Source organism: Oncorhynchus mykiss, chromosome 28, assembly GCF_013265735.2.
Source record: "Oncorhynchus mykiss isolate Arlee chromosome 28, USDA_OmykA_1.1, whole genome shotgun sequence".
In the NCBI taxonomy this organism is placed as follows: domain Eukaryota; kingdom Metazoa; phylum Chordata; class Actinopteri; order Salmoniformes; family Salmonidae; genus Oncorhynchus; species Oncorhynchus mykiss.
In genome coordinates, this window is record NC_048592.1 from 42,368,447 (window position 1) to 42,386,286 (window position 17,840).

The following is a 17,840-nucleotide window of genomic DNA, read 5'->3' on the forward strand; positions in this document are numbered from 1 at the left end:
AAGGGATTTTATTTTTTACAAACTGTACTTTTTGTGTTGAGCATCCAGAAACAATTTTGCATTTATTTTGGCAGTGTCTACTGTCTTTTTAAATGGGAGAATGTGCTGCTCGATTTCCTTAATAATAATAAGGATAAAGAAAAACAATTTTATCTGCATATTTCCGTAATGGAAAGCTTACTCTATGAAGTGTGCGTGTGCAATAACTAAATGTGCCTTTGCACTCCTCCTAAACAACGCATTTAAATCAATAAAAACTTTGGCTACGGGTAAAGTCTACAAAACGGAGTCCACTCCGTTCATAACAGATTCTAGTTTCAGTAACAGAAAACTGTATGGAGATCAAATGTTTCATCAATGAGAAAATGTGCAGAATTTCGGCCATAATCCATCTCGCTCCATCTTCTCCTACTGCGGGCCACTGGGGTTCCTCTCATCACCATATTTGGTAGTGAGTGGAAACACGAAAATACAGGAGATCTGATACAGAACACTAACCTATAGGTGTCTGGGGTAAACACAGGAGATCTGATACAGAACACTAACCTATAGGTGTCTGGGGTAAATACAGGAGATCTGATAGAACACTAACCTATAGGTGTCTGGGGTAAATACAGGAGATCTGATACAGAACACTAACCTATAGGTGTCTGGTAAATACAGGAGATCTGATACAGAACACTAACCTATAGGTGTCTGGTAAATACAGGAGATCTGATACAGAACACTAACCTATAGGTGTCTGGGGTAAATACAGGAGATCTGATACAGAACACTAACCTATAGGTGTCTGGTAAATACAGGAGATCTGATACAGAACACTAACCTATAGGTGTCTGGGGTAAATACAGGAGATCTGATAAGAACACTAACCTATAGGTGTCTGGGGTAAACACAGGAGATCTGATACAGAACACTAACCTATAGGTGTCTGGTAAATACAGGAGATCTGATAGAACACTAACCTATAGGTGTCTGGGGTAAACACAGGAGATCTGATACAGAACACTAACCTATAGGTGTCTGGGGTAAATACAGGAGATCTGATAGAACACTAACCTATAGGTGTCTGGGGTAAATACAGGAGATCTGATACAGAACACTAACCTATAGGTGTCTGGTAAATACAGGAGATCTGATACAGAACACTAACCTATATGTGTCTGGTAAATACAGGAGATCTGATACAGAACACTAACCTATAGGTGTCTGGTAAATACAGGAGATCTGATACAGAACACTAACCTATAGGTGTCTGAGGTAAATACAGGAGATCTGATACAGAACACTAACCTATAGGTGTCTGGGGTAAATACAGGAGATCTGATACAGAACACTAACCTATAGGTGTCTGGTAAATACAGGAGATCTGATACAGAACACTAACCTATAGGTGTCTGGGGTAAACACAGGAGATCTGATACAGAACACTAACCTATAGGTGTCTGGGGTAAATACAGGAGATCTGATAGAACACTAACCTATAGGTGTCTGGGGTAAATACAGGAGATCTGATACAGAACACTAACCTATAGGTGTCTGGGGTAAATACAGGAGATCTGATACAGAACACTAACCTATAGGTGTCTGGGGTAAATACAGGAGATCTGATACAGAACACTAACCTATAGGTGTCTGGTAAATACAGGAGATCTGATACAGAACACTAACCTATAGGTGTCTGGGGTAAATACAGGAGATCTGATAAGAACACTAACCTATAGGTGTCTGGTAAATACAGGAGATCTGATACAGAACACTAACCTATAGGTGTCTGGGGTAAATACAGGAGATCTGATAAGAACACTAACCTATAGGTGTCTGGGGTAAATACAGGAGATCTGATACAGAACACTAACCTATAGGTGTCTGGGGTAAATACAGGAGATCTGATACAGAACACTAACCTATAGGTGTCTGGGGTAAACACAGGAGATCTGATACAGAACACTAACCTATAGGTGTCTGGGGTAAATACAGGAGATCTGATAGAACACTAACCTATAGGTGTCTGGGGTAAATACAGGAGATCTGATACAGAACACTAACCTATAGGTGTCTGGTAAATACAGGAGATCTGATACAGAACACTAACCTATAGGTGTCTGGGGTAAATACAGGAGATCTGATACAGAACACTAACCTATAGGTGTCTGGGGTAAATACAGGAGATCTGATACAGAACACTAACCTATAGGTGTCTGGTAAATACAGGAGATCTGATACAGAACACTAACCTATAGGTGTCTGGGGTAAATACAGGAGATCTGATAAGAACACTAACCTATAGGTGTCTGGTAAATACAGGAGATCTGATACAGAACACTAACCTATAGGTGTCTGGGGTAAATACAGGAGATCTGATAAGAACACTAACCTATAGGTGTCTGGGGTAAATACAGGAGATCTGATACAGAACACTAACCTATAGGTGTCTGGTAAATACAGGAGATCTGATAAGAACACTAACCTATAGGTGTCTGGGGTAAATACAGGAGATCTGATACAGAACACTAACCTATAGGTGTCTGGGGTAAATACAGGAGATCTGATACAGAACACTAACCTATAGGTGTCTGGGGTAAATACAGGAGATCTGATACAGAACACTAACCTATAGGTGTCTGGGGTAAATACAGGATATCTGATACAGAACACTAACCTATAGGTGTCTGGGGTAAATACAGGAGATCTGATACAGAACACTAACCTATAGGTGTCTGGTAAATACAGGAGATCTGATACAGAACACTAACCTATAGGTGTCTGGGGTAAATACAGGAGATCTGATAAGAACACTAACCTATAGGTGTCTGGGGTAAATACAGGATATCTGATACAGAACACTAACCTATAGGTGTCTGGGGTAAATACAGGAGATCTGATACAGAACACTAACCTATAGGTGTCTGGTAAATACAGGAGATCTGATACAGAACACTAACCTATAGGTGTCTGGGGTAAATACAGGATATCTGATACAGAACACTAACCTATAGGTGTCTGGGGTAAATACAGGATATCTGATACAGAACACTAACCTATAGGTGTCTGGGGTAAATACAGGATATCTGATACAGAACACTAACCTATAGGTGTCTGGGGTAAATACAGGAGATCTGATACAGAACACTAACCTATAGGTGTCTGGTAAATACAGGAGATCTGATACAGAACACTAACCTATAGGTGTCTGGGGTAAATACAGGAGATCTGATACAGAACACTAACCTATAGGTGTCTGGTAAATACAGGAGATCTGATACAGAACACTAACCTATAGGTGTCTGGGGTAAATACAGGAGATCTGATACAGAACACTAACCTATAGGTGTCTGGTAAATACAGGATATCTGATACAGAACACTAACCTATAGGTGTCTGGGGTAAATACAGGAGATCTGATACAGAACACTAACCTATAGGTGTCTGGGGTAAATACAGGAGATCTGATACAGAACACTAACCTATAGGTGTCTGGTAAATACAGGAGATCTGATACAGAACACTAACCTATAGGTGTCTGGTAAATACAGGAGATCTGATACAGAACACTAACCTATAGGTGTCTGGTAAATACAGGAGGTCTGATACAGAACACTAACCTATAGGTGTCTGGGGTAAATACAGGAGATCTGATACAGAACACTAACCTATAGGTGTCTGGTAAATACAGGAGATCTGATACAGAACACTAACCTATAGGTGTCTGGGGTAAATACAGGAGATCTGATACAGAACACTAACCTATAGGTGTCTGGTAAATACAGGAGATCTGATACAGAACACTAACCTATAGGTTTCTGGGGTAAATACAGGAGATCTGATAAGAACACTAACCTATAGGTGTCTGGGGTAAATACAGGATATCTGATACAGAACACTAACCTATAGGTGTCTGGTAAATACAGGAGATCTGATACAGAACACTAACCTATAGGTGTCTGGGGTAAATACAGGAGATCTAATAGAACACTAACCTATAGGTGTCTGGGGTAAATACAGGAGATCTGATACAGAACACTAACCTATAGGTGTCTGGGGTAAATACAGGAGATCTGATACAGAACACTAACCTATAGGTGTCTGGGGTAAATACAGGAGATCTGATACAGAACACTAACCTATAGGTGTCTGGTAAATACAGGAGATCTGATACAGAACACTAACCTATAGGTGTCTGGGGTAAATACAGGAGATCTGATACAGAACACTAACCTATAGGTGTCTGGGGTAAATACAGGATATCTGATACAGAACACTAACCTATAGGTGTCTGGTAAATACAGGAGATCTGATAGAACACTAACCTATAGGTGTCTGGTAAATACAGGAGATCTGATACAGAACACTAACCTATAGGTGTCTGGGGTAAATACAGGAGATCTGATAGAACACTAACCTATAGGTGTCTGGTAAATACAGGAGATCTGATACAGAACACTAACCTATAGGTGTCTGGGGTAAATACAGGAGATCTGATAGAACACTAACCTATAGGTGTCTGGTAAATACAGGAGATCTGATACAGAACACTAACCTATAGGTGTCTGGGGTAAATACAGGAGATCTGATACAGAACACTAACCTATAGGTGTCTGGGGTAAATACAGGAGATCTGATACAGAACACTAACCTATAGGTGTCTGGGGTAAATACAGGAGATCTGATAAGAACACTAACCTATAGGTGTCTGGGGTAAATACAGGAGATCTGATACAGAACACTAACCTATAGGTGTCTGGTAAATACAGGAGATCTGATACAGAACACTAACCTATAGGTGTCTGGGGTAAATACAGGAGATCTGATACAGAACACTAACCTATAGGTGTCTGGTAAATACAGGAGGTCTGATACGTTTTGCTCTATGAGATAATCTTCATTAGCTAACATCACTTTTTGAGAATTTTGAAGAATTGATGTAATAATGAAAATCATAAATCACATAAAGGCTTGATTATTTCATAACCTCAGAACTTATTTTCTGTGTTTATTCCAAAACCAGCCTTTTTTTGCCATGAATTTTTCCAATGGGGATGGCTGAACGAACCAGAACGAACTCATTTCTGGGTTGTATAGGACTGACTACAAGCTGGCAACCTTCCACATAGCCAGCCAGACAGCCGGCCAGCCAGCTAGCCAAAGGTGCAATGTTGGATAGATGGCTAATCTGTTCCATTTAGTAAAAGAGCGACAATTATCTCACAGTATTTTTACTTATCTGATATTCACCCTCCGGCTGTGCAACATGCATGTATAGGTTATCTGACTATGCAAGGCCTCTTCTATCCCCAGGAAATGTAACTTCTTATTTAGTGTAAAATGTCTATTCCAAAAGGTCAGGTGTCCTTTACCTTAAAAACACTAAAATATGGATCTTGATATTTAGACTCTTTTTTTTTCCAGTGGATGTAGGCGTTTTTATTCATCACCTTCCACGAGAAATACAAGCCATAATATATATATATATATATATATATATATATATATATATATATATATATATTTATTCTTTATTATTTTATAGTCCTAGTTCAATTCTCTCTCATTAACTATATTCCTTTCATGTGTCTTTGACTTTCCACCATGTTAGTTTGTTGTAATTCTCCTTTAAGAAAACAACCACTTCCTACACTGACACCACATTCAGGAAGTGTTGTAATTCTCCTTTAAGAAAACAACCACTTCCTACAATGACACCACATTCAGGAAGTGTTGTAATTCTCCTGTAAGAAAACAACCACTTCCTACAATGACACCACATTCAGGAAGTGTCATCATTTCTTTGGTGGGAAACCATAGGTACATATATATATAAACAGATGTATCTATGTGTCCATGTTCCATGTTGTTAGTCTATATTCACCACTCATACATTTCCACCCTGTTAGGCTAAATTATAGAGAAACTTAACCACATTTCAAAATACGCCAAATTATACACGCCCTGCCATGCCAAGCATGTGCATTCGCTTAGCTACAGGTCATGGTGCAGATGAGAATGGTTTTGGCCATTTACCCCGTATGGATAAATCATTTGATTCGCTTGTTCTGTTAGAGGGTAGGGGGCGGCAGGTAGCCTAGTGGTTAGAGTGTAGGGACGGCAGGTAGCCTAGTGGTTAGAGTGTAGGGACGGCAGGTAGCCTAGTGGTTAGAGTGTAGAGGAGGCAGGTAGCCTAGTGGTTAGAGTGTAGGGGTGGTAGGTAGCCTAGTGGTTAGAGTGTAGGGGCGGTAGGTAGCCTAGTGGTTAGAGTGTAGGGGAGGCAGGTAGCCTAGTGGTTAGAGTGTAGGAGCGACAGGAAGCCTAGTGGTTAGAGTGTAGGGGAGGTAGATAGCCTAGTGGTTAGAGTGTAGGAGCGACAGGAAGCCTAGTGGTTAGAGCGTTGGGCCAGTAACTGAAAGGTTGTGAGATCGACTACCCGAGCTGATAAGGTAAAAATGTATCGTTCTGCCCCTGAACAAGGCAGTTAACCCCCTGTTCCTAGGCAGTTATTGTAAGTAAGAATTTGTTCTTACCTGACTTGCCAAGTTAAATAAAGGTAAAATAAAAAAGCCAGGTAATGGATGTAGTGTCTCATTACCGCCCTCTGTTGGATCATTCTGAGATTACACCATGAAATAGCACTGACATTTACAGTGATTCATGTTGTTGGAAAGTCTATTTGGCCGGCTCCTTACTGAACTGTCAACTACAGTAAAATTACTGATTTGTAAATACAGAGCACAGCCAAAGAGGTTTAGAAACTCTGTGGCACAACCATGCAGAGAACCATGCAGAGGACCACGGAAAGAACCATGCAGAGAACCACGGAGAGAACCATGCATAGAACCACGGAGAGAAACATGCAGAGAACCATGCAAGAACCTTGGAGAGAACCATGGAGAGAACCACAGAGAGAACCATGCATAGAACCATGCAGAGAACCACAGAGAGAACCATGCAGAGAACCACAAAGAGAACCACGCAGAGGACCACGGAGAGAACCACGCAGAGAACCATGGAGAGAACCACGCAGAGAACCACAGAGAGAACCACGTAGAGAACCATGCACCCGGAACTTTTGCTTTTGTGACATAATGGTGATCTCTCCTATAGACACACACAGACACACACACACATAATCACACACACACACACACACACATAATCACATACATACACAAACATACACAACCACTAATGCACACACACTCTCCATTCAATTTCATAATTCTCCAGTATGACTTACATCTCACACATTGAAATGTATTCCAGTCAGCACGTTAAATTTTCAACGGTGCTCCAAACCGTTCGGAGATAGTAGCGTGCAGTTTAACATCACAAGTTTAACCTCTATCATTGTCCTGTCCAGCCACAGCACTGAGCCCAGTTTAACCTCTATCATTGTCCTGTCCAGCCACAGCACTGAGCCCAGTTTAACCTCTATCATTGTCCTGTCCAGCCACAGCACTGAGCCCAGTTTAACCTTTATCATTGTCCTGTCCAGCCACAGCACTGAACGGTACTGTCCACAAATGTCTTGTTAACAAACTATAGTTTTGGCAAGTCGGTTAGGACATCTACTTTGTGCATGACACAAGTCATTTTTCCAACAATTGTTTACAGACAGATTATTTCACTTAGAATTCATTGTATCACAATTCCAGTGGGTCAGAAGTTTACATACACTAAGTTGACTGTGCCTTTAAACAGCTTGGAAAATTCCAGAAAATGATGTCATGGCTTTAGAAGCTTCTAATAGGCTAATTGACATAATTTGAGTCAATTGGAGGTGTACCTGTGGATGTATTTCAAGGCCTACCTTCAAACTCAGTGCCTCTTTGCTTGACATCATGGGAAAATCTAAAGAAATCAGCCAAGACCTCAGAAGAATAATTGTAGACCTCCACAAGTCTGGTTCGTCTTTGGGAGCAATTTCCAAACGCCTGAAGGTACACATTTATCGGTGCAAACAATAGCACGCAAGTATAAACACCATGGGACCATGCAGCCGGCCTACCACTCAGGAAGGAGACGCGTTCTGTCTCCTAAAGATGAATGTACTTTGGTGCGAAAATTGCAAATCAATCCCAGAACAACAGCAAAGGACCTTGTGAAGATGTTGGAGGAAACAGGTACAAACGTATCTATATCCGGGGGCCTTGGATATAGACGACAGCGCAGTGGTCTAAGGCGAGAGATTCTGGGTTCGAGCCCAGGTTCCGTCACAGCCGGCCAAGACCGGGAGGTTCATGGGGCGACGCACAATTGGCCCAGCATCGTCCGGGTTAGGGAAAGTTTGACCGGCAGGGATATCCTTGTCTCATCGCGCACTAGCGACTCCTGTGGCGGGTCGGGCGCAGTGCACGATGACCAGGTCGGCAGGTGTACAGTGTTTCCTCCGACACATTGGTGCAGCTGGCTTCCCGGTTGGATGGGCGTTGTGTCAAGAAGCAGTGCAGCTAGGTTGGGTTGTGTTTCGGAGAACACATGGCTCTCGACCTTCGCCTCTCCTGAGCCCGTACGGGAGTTGTAGCGATGAGACAAGATAGTAGCTACTAACAATTGGATACCACGAAATTGGGGAGAAAAAAAGGGTACATTTTTTAAAAATAAAAAATACTTTTTAAAGTATCTATATCCACAGTAAAACGAGTCCTATATCGACATAACCTGAAAGGCCGCTCGGCAAGGAAAAAGCCACTGCTCCAAAACCGCCATAAAAAAGCCAGACTATGGTTTGCAACTGCACATGGGGACAAACATTGTACTTTTTGGAGAAATGTCCTCTGATGAAACAAAAATACAACTGTTTGGTCATAATGACCATCGTTATGTTTGGAGGAGAAAGGGGGAGGCTTGCAAGTCGAAGAACACCATCCCAACCCTGAAGCACAGGGGTGGCAGCATCATGTTGTGAGGGTGCTTTGCTGCAGGAGGGACTAGTACACTTCACAAAATAGATGGCATCATGAAGCAGGAAAATTATGTGGATATATTGAAGCAACATCTCAAGACATCAATCAGGAAGTTAAAACTTGGTCGCAAATGGGTCTTCCAAATGGACAATGACCCCAAGCATACCTCCAAAGTTGTGGAAAATTGCTTAAGGACAACAAAGTCAAGGTATTGGCAGACTTATAGAGGGAAGCTTGTGGAAGTCTACCTAAAATGTTTGACCCAAGTTAAACAATTTAAAGGCAATGCTACCAAATACTAATTGAGTACGTTAACTTCTGACCCACTGGGAATGTGATGAAAGAAATAAAAGCTTATAATTATTTATTTATCTATTATTCTGACATTTCACATTCTTAAAATAATAGTGGTGGTCCCAACTGACCTAAGACAGGGAATTTTTACTCTGATTAAATGTCAGGAATTGTGAAACACTGAGTTTAAATGTATTTGGCTAAGGTGTATGTAAACTTCTGACTTCAACTGTGTATACATGCATATAGCTTTTATGACATTATTAACATTAGAATCCTGTGTATTGTGGCTATAATGTACATAGACAGTTTGGTTATTTTATTAATTTATTTGCATTTGGTTCAAGAAACTCTGGCTGTTTTTATCTTATTATAGGGGAGAAAAAAAACATTTACTAGATCAATATTCCTCTAGTGATGTATCACTTGTAGACAGACCCAAAACTAAATTTAAAAATATTTAAAACCTTTAATTTGTAACTACTTTTCTCTCTCAACTGGGGCTCAAAAGGCCCAGGACAGCGCCGACATCCCACAATGCAACACGTTCCACAGGGGTAAAGTGCGCCTGCGACCTCAGCTCTTCCTCTTTGGACCGACGTCTCCTCAGCAACAATGGTGAGCCCAAAATGTTCCCGTCTTAATCCACACCAATCTATCTAATCCAATGCGAATAATTGATCTGGTGGTCTGTATATATAATTCGCAATTAGATCCACAAATTATTACAGATATTATTGTGAACAAAATGCCAAAATATATATACATTTTTTTGTGTTCGCATACCTGAAAGTCGTAGCAATGGCCGCCCAGTACGTGCATGGCTTTCGGCTTGGTGTCAGGTTTCTGGCTGAAACCGGGTGTACTCGGTACAGCGGGGAGTGTGTTTTTTGTAATATTGCAGCAGTCACCAGACCCAAAGCATGGTCCGTGTCAATAACTCGTTATAAGCAAGCAACTAGCCTGTTTTTAGCATGCTCATCTGGAAAGGCTAAACTCCCAGTCCCTCCTCGCTGCTTTCACTAGAGGCGGCGTGGCTAATGTTCGGAGAAATACCGGTAACCGCGACTACCGATATTCCCGAGTGGGGTTGTCAGAGGTCTTAGTCTTCTGCCTTTAAGCCGAGAAGTCAACGGGAGCGCTAGTTGATTGCATGCTTTTACAACTTGGCTAATCGCTAACTTTATGCTTCTGTAATGTTGTTTAGGAAGAGACTGTCCTTGGCTAGTCAAATTGGCTGAATGGTTTGGCATTGCCTCTGTTTAGATATCTAGTGGTGTTGTGGCATTGCCTCTGTTTAGATATCTTTCGGTGGTTTGGCATTGCCTCTGTTTAGATATCTAGTGGTGTTGTGGCATTGCCTCTGTTTAGATATCTTTCGGTGGTTTGGCATTGCCTCTGTTTAGATATCTGGCGGTGTTTTGGCATTGCCTCTGTTTAGATATCTAGTGGTGTTGTGGCATTGCCTCTGTTTAGATATCTTTCGGTGGTTTGGCATTGCCTCTGTTTAGATATCTAGCTGTGTTTTGGCATTGCCTCTGTTTAGATATCTAGCGGTGGTTTGGCATTGCCTCTGTTTAGATATCTGGCTGTGTTGTGGCATTGCCTCTGTTTAGATATCTGGCTGTGTTGTGGCATTGCCTCTGTTTAGATATCTGGCTGTGTTTTGGCATTGCCTCTGTTTAGATATCTAGTGGTGTTGTGGCATTGCCTCTGTTTAGATATCTTTCGGTGGTTTGGCATTGCCTCTGTTTAGATATCTAGTGGTGTTGTGGCATTGCCTCTGTTTAGATATCTTTCGGTGGTTTGGCATTGCCTCTGTTTAGATATCTGGCGGTGTTTTGGCATTGCCTCTGTTTAGATATCTAGTGGTGTTGTGGCATTGCCTCTGTTTAGATATCTTTCGGTGGTTTGGCATTGCCTCTGTTTAGATATCTAGCTGTGTTTTGGCATTGCCTCTGTTTAGATATCTAGCGGTGGTTTGGCATTGCCTCTGTTTAGATATCTGGCTGTGTTGTGGCATTGCCTCTGTTTAGATATCTGGCTGTGTTGTGGCATTGCCTCTGTTTAGATATCTGGCTGTGTTTTGGCATTGCCTCTGTTTAGATATCTAGTGGTGTTGTGGCATTGCCTCTGTTTAGATATCTTTCGGTGGTTTGGCATTGCCTCTGTTTAGATATCTGGCTGTGTTTTGGCATTGCCTCTGTTTAGATATCTAGCGGTGGTTTGGCATTGCCTCTGTTTAGATATCTAGCGGTGGTTTGGCATTGCCTCTGTTTAGATATCTAGCGGTGGTTTGGCATTGCCTCTGTTTAGATATCTAGCGGTGGTTTGGCATTGCCTCTGTTTAGATATCTAGCGGTGTTGTGGCATTGCCTCTGTTTAGATATCTGGCTATGTTGTGGCATTGCCTCTGTTTAGATATCTGGCTATGTTGTGGCATTGCCTCTGTTTAGATATCTGGCTGTGTTTTGGCATTGCCTCTGTTTAGATATCTAGTGGTGTTGTGGCATTGCCTCTGTTTAGATATCTGGCTGTGTTGTGGCATTGCCTCTGTTTAGATATCTAGCGGTGGTTTGGCATTGCCTCTGTTTAGATATCTAGCTGTGTTGTGGCATTGCCTCTGTTTAGATATCTAGCGGCGTTTTGGGAGGGCTATTTCCTATCACAGTAAAGTGAGATTTGCTAACTTGAGAGAGTTGTGTATGAATAATTGTGTTTATTAATTATGGTCTTCCTCAGGCTAAGCGCACCAAGAAGGTGGGGATTGTGGGTAAATATGGCACGCGTTACGGCGCGTCGCTCAGGAAGATGGTGAAGAAGATTGAGATCAGCCAGCACGCCAAGTACACCTGCTCCTTCTGTGGCAAGGTACGGTCCACACCTCTAACATATACAGCCAGGTACACCAAGGTGCGGTCCACACCTCTAACATATACAGCCAGGTACACCAAGGTGCGGTCCACACCTCTAACATATACAGCCAGGTACACCGAGGTGCGGTCCACACCTCTAACATATACAGCCAGGTACACCGAGGTGCGGTCCACACCTCTAACATATACAGCCAGGTACACCGAGGTGCGGTCCACACCTCTAACATATACAGCCAGGTACACCGAGGTGCGGTCCACACCGAGGTGCGGTGATGTGTTATAACAATGCGGAGGTTAATCACAGCACTTAATTGTTTTTAATCTTCAGACTAAGATGAAGAGGAGGGCTGTTGGTATCTGGCACTGCGGGTCCTGCATGAAGACTGTTGCTGGAGGTGCCTGGACATACAAGTAAGTAGCAATGTGTGGGTGACGGGGGTGTGTGGGTGACGGGGGTCTGGGCAGTGGGTGACGGGGGTCTGGGCAGTGGGTGACGGGGGTCTGGGCGGTGGGTGACGGGGGTCTGGGCGGTGGGTGACGGGGGTCTGGGCGGTGGTTGACGGGGGTCTGGGCGGTGGGTGGGTGGGTCTGGGCGGTGTGGGTGCGTCTGGGCGGTGGGTGGGTGGCGGGGGTCTGGGCGGTGGGTGGCGGGGTTCTGGGCGGCGGGGGTCTGGGCGGTGGGTGGGTGGGTGGGTGACGGGTCTGGGCGGTGGGTGGGTGGGTGACGGGGGTCTGGGCGGTGACGGGGGTCTGGGCGGTGGGTGGGTGGGTGACGGGGGTCTGGGCTGTAGGTGTTCTTCACCCCCTGGTTGATTCTCCCTCAGATCTGTTTGCTGTCCAGCCTCTAGAACTAGCCGGTAACATTTAAGTTTTAGTCATTTAGCAGATGCTCCTATCCAGAGCAACTTCCTGTTCATCTTCCGATGGCTAGGTGGAATCCACGTCAGTCATAGTAAGAGGTGAACGAACACATGCAGCACCTGACTGTTCCAAGAGGCTTTCTGGGGGGTGGGGGAATTACAATGCTGTTTGTAGAGGTAGGGTTTTGTGTGCTTTTTGGAAGATGGGCAGGAACTCTGCTTTCCTAGCTTCAGGAGGAAGCTGATAACACCATTGAGGTGCCAGGACAGAAAGGAGATTGGCTTCGCGGGAGCGGCCCTCACGTAGGGTTGGGAGGGCCGAGAGACCTGAGGTGGCAGAACTGAGTTCTCGGGTTAATGTGTTGGGTTTGACGGTAGAGAGGTTCCTCTTGCTGCTCTGGGGGGGGAATCGGAAGGCTGTATGGTATAGTTTAGTGGCTTCCTGTCCGTCATCTGCACCGATCTGGAAACAGTGTTACAGCAGGACTGGAACTAAATCCTGCACCCTCAGTTGTTCATCCTCAGTCTAATGCTGTTTTCACATGTCTCTTAGAGAAGGTCAGAAAAAATCCGCCGCCATCACCTCATGTTTCATCATGATAATGCACGGCCCCATGTGGCAGGGATCTGGGCACAATTCCTGGAAGCTGAAAATGTCCCAGTTCTTCCACGATCCGCATACTTACCAGATATGTCACGTGTTAAGCATGTTTGGGATGCTCTGGATCAACGTGTACGACAGCGTGTTCCAGTTCCCACCAATATCCAGCGACTTCGCACAGCCATTGAAGAGGAGTGGGACAACATTCCACAGGCCACAATCAACAGCCTGATCAACTCAATGAGAAGGAGATGTCTCGTTGCATGAGGCAAATGGTGGTCACACCAGATACTGACTGGTTTTCTGATCCACATCCTTAGAGTTTCTGTGACCAACAGATGTATATCTGTATTGCCCAGTCATGTGAAATCCATAGATTAGGACCCAATTTTACTTCAATTGACTGATTTCCTTCCATGACCTACCTCAGTAAAGTCTTTGAAATTGTCTTGTTTTTTTGTTCAGTACCTCTGGAACATGACTGTTGGGAGAAGATGGAGTCATGGGCCCTGTTGAAAATAGTTTGGAAGCACATTTTTCCTTCAAAGTTTTGTAGGAAGGACTCCGCCATCTATCCAGTCATATCAGTTCAGTGTTTTGTCCTAGGAAAGATGTGCCAATGGTTTTGAGTTCTAGCAGTGTTTCCACTGCAGTCATTTAGCTGTGGCGCTGCACAATTGTGAAATCCACTACACACCCAAAAATATTTGTTTTAAACAGGCAAGTCGGCTGGCTTGTTCTATGCATGAGAATAGGCTACTATTAATTTGTGTGCCATGATTTAGGCTAATAAAGTTAACTGGGCGTTCAATGCATGGTTAAGTGCTTTTAGAGAAGGCCTAGGCTATATGCCATTTCTTTCTATGGGGAGAAATGTGACACAAACGCACTAAATGCAATTCTACTACACTGACTGTAGACGTTAGTTGAACTTGGTTTTAATACCACACATTACAGGGTAGCCTACTCTACTGACATTGACAAACAGATCATTCAAAACTACCTTGACTACCTTAAAACAATTCCATATAGTTTAGTAGAACCCCCCCCCCCCCTCCTGGCTTAGACTCGTGTGGGGGGGAAAACTTGGGTGGCTGTCAATCCTATTTATATGTATCTACCTACTAGATGGTAAACCACATATCCTGGCATAGCACACATCCTGGCACCTGCTGCGAACGCTACTTACTTAAAAAAAAAAAAAAAACATTTTATTTCACCTTTAACCAGGTAGGCTAGTTGAGAACAAGTTCTCATTTGCAACTGCGACCTGGCCAAGATAAAGCATAGCAGTGTGAACAGACAACACAGAGTTACACATGGAGTAAACAATTAACAAGTCAATAACACAGTAGAAAAAAGGGGAGTCTATATATACATTGTGTGCAAAAGGCATGAGGAGGTAGGCGAATAATTACAATTTTGCAGATTAACACGAGTGATAAATGATCAGATGGTCATGTACAGGTAGAGATATTCGTGTGCAAAAGAGCAGAAAATAAATAAAAACAGTATGGGGATGAGGTAGGTAAATTGGGTGGGCCATTTACCAATAGACTATGTACAGCTGCAGCGATCGGTTAGCTGCTCAGATAGCAGATGTTTGAAGTTGGTGAGGGAGATAAGTCTCCAACTTCAGCAATTTTTGCAATTCGTTCCAGTCACAGGCAGCAGAGAACTGGAACGAAAGGCGGCCAAATGAGGTGTTGGCTTTAGGGATGATCAGTGAGATACACCTGCTGGAGCGCGTGTTACGGGTGGGTGTTGCCATCGTGACCAGTGAACTGAGAAGGCGGAGCTTTACCTAGCATGGACTTGTAGATGACCTGGAGCCAGTGGGTCTGGCGACGAATATGTAGCGAGGGCCAGCCGACTAGAGCATACAGTTCGCAGTGGTGGGTGGTATAAGGTGCTTTAGTGACAAAATGGATGGCACTGTGATAAACTGCATCCAGTTTGCTGAGTAGAGTATTGGAAGCTATTTTGTAGATGACATCGCCGAAGTCGAGGATCGGTAGGATAGTCAGTTTTACTAGGGTAAGTTTGGCGGCGTGAGTGGAGGCTTTGTTGCGGAATAGAAAGCCGACTAGATTTGATTTTCGATTGGAGATGTTTGATATGGGTCTGGAAGGAGAGTTTACAGTCTAGCCAGACACCTAGGTACTTATAGATGTCCACATTCAAGGTCGGAACCATCAAGGGTGGTGATGCTAGTCAGGCGTGCGGGTGCAGGCAGCGAACGGTTGAAAAGCATGCATTTGGTTTTACTAGCGTTTAAGAGCAGTTGGGAGGCCATGGAAGGAGTGTTGTATGGCATTGAAGCTCGTTTGGAGGTTAGATAGCACAGTGTCCAAGGACGGCCCGGAAGTGTATAGAATGGTTGCTATCCATGCAGGTAATGCGCCCGGATGTGACGTTTGGGGAAATCTATCAAAAATGTTTAAAAAATGATTCGTGCCCAGACATAAGGACCATTCCACCCGTGAATACTATGGTCAGAAATGCTGATTTTTTATTTTTTTTCCCGGGGTTCACCTCCTCAAAAAGGTCAATACTATAACGCAACAATTTCAACTTTTTTTACTGGGTTACAGTATGTAGGAAATTAGTCAATTGAAATATATTCATTAAGTATGGATTTCACATGACTGGGCAAGGGTGCAGCCGTGGGTGTGCCCTGGGGGGCATTGGCTGGGTCTGGCTCCCCAGCGGCCGGACCTGGCTCCCCAGCGGCCGGACCTATCAGAATTTTGGCTTTATTACACCCACACACATTGCTCAGCCCCCCCACCCCGTACTGCCAAATTCTCTAAAACGATGGAGTCGGCTTACGGTAAAGCAATTAACATTCAATTCTCTGGCAACAGTTCTGGTGGGCTTTCCTGCAGTCAGCATGCCAATTGCACGCTCCCCCAAAACTTGAGAAATCTGTGGCATTGTGTTGTGTGACACAACTGGACATTTTAGTTTTAGAGTGGCCTTTTATTTTCCCCAGCACAAGGTGCACCTGTGTAATGGTGGTGCTGTTTAATCAGTTTCTTGATATGCCACACCTGACAGGTGGATGGATTATCTTGGACATGCTCACTAACAGGGATGGAAACACATTTGTGCACAAAACGAAAGCTTTTTGTGCGTATAGTTAATGTCAGGATTTATTTTTTGCTCGTAAAACATGGGACCAACACTTCACATGTTGCTTTTTTAATTTTTTTGTTCAGTGTAACTTGTTCCTCCTCTGTACTGAATCATTGTTCCCCTTTGTGTTCCAGCACGACGTCTGCAGTCACAGTGAAGTCGGCCATCAGGAGACTGAAGGAGCTGAAGGACCAGTAGAGGGTTACTTGGAGGGACCAGACTGTTGTGTTGTTTATCCTGAGCTGGACGCTGCCTCATCAAACATCCACCACAATAAAAAGCAGTCAAGAGAGGAACGCCTGAGTCTCTGTTACTATGTTGTGTTGCTGATTTTATTTCTACATTTTAGTCATTTAGTAGACTCTGATCCAGAGCCACTTTTTTAGCAGACTGATCCAGAGCCACTACAGTAGGGAGTCATTTAGTAGACTGATCCAGAGCCACTACAGTAGGGAGTCGTTTAGTAGACTGATCCAGAGCCACTACAGCAGGGAGTCGTTTAGTAGACTGATCCAGACCCACTACAGTAGGGAGTCGTTTAGTAGACTGATCCAGAGCCACTACAGTAGGGGGTCGTTTAGTAGACTGATCCAGAGCCACTACAGTAGGGAGTCGTTTAGTAGACTGATCCAGAGCCACTACAGTAGGGAGTCGTTTAGTAGACTGATCCAGAGCCACTACAGTAGGGGGGTCGTTTAGTAGACTGATCCAGAGTCACTACAGTAGGGAGTCGTTTAGCAGACTTATCTAAATCAAATTTTATTTGTCACATACACATGGTTAGCAGATGTTAATGCAAAATGCTTGTGCTTCTAGTTACGACAATGCAGTAATAACCAACGAGTAACCTAACAATTTCACAACTGTAAAGGGATAAAGAATATGTGCATAAAGATATATGAATGAGTGATGGTACAGAACGGCATAGGCAAGATACAGTAGATGGTATCGAGTACAGTATATACATATGAGATGATTAATGTGGGGTATGTAAACAAAAGTGGCATTGTTTAACGTGGCTAGTGATACATGTATTACATCAATTTGTAATTATTGAAGTGGTTGGAGTTGAGTCAGTATGTTGGCAGCAGCCACTCAATGTTAGTGGTGGCTGTTTAACGGTCTGATGGCCTTGAGATAGAAGCTGTTCTTCAGTCTCTCGGTCCCAGTT

General features: G+C 43.5%; 1 protein-coding gene and 1 long non-coding RNA gene across 4 annotated transcripts; one reads left to right on the forward strand and one right to left on the reverse strand.

Annotated features, from left to right (window-relative positions):
- Window positions 1-16: 16 nt before the first annotated feature.
- On the forward strand, window positions 17-16,965 carry rpl37a (ribosomal protein L37a). 2 transcript variants are annotated; one of them, XM_036965881.1, is made up of 5 exons: window positions 17-82; window positions 9,706-9,812; window positions 11,937-12,065; window positions 12,399-12,481; window positions 16,804-16,965. In XM_036965881.1, exons 2-5 carry the CDS (start codon window positions 9,810-9,812, stop codon window positions 16,865-16,867), a joined length of 279 nt encoding a protein of 92 aa, XP_036821776.1. In that variant the 5' UTR covers window positions 17-82; window positions 9,706-9,809; the 3' UTR covers window positions 16,868-16,965.
- LOC118944818 lies at window positions 1,419-2,034 on the reverse strand. 2 transcript variants are annotated; one of them, XR_005040198.1, is made up of 3 exons: window positions 2,002-2,034; window positions 1,482-1,625; window positions 1,419-1,435 (listed from the first exon to the last, which is right to left on the reverse strand). It is a non-coding gene; the product is annotated as an uncharacterized LOC118944818 (long non-coding RNA). The 2 variants fall into 2 exon arrangements; XR_005040199.1 differs by lacking the exon at window positions 2,002-2,034 and adding an exon at window positions 1,812-1,875.
- Window positions 16,966-17,840: the final 875 nt, after the last annotated feature.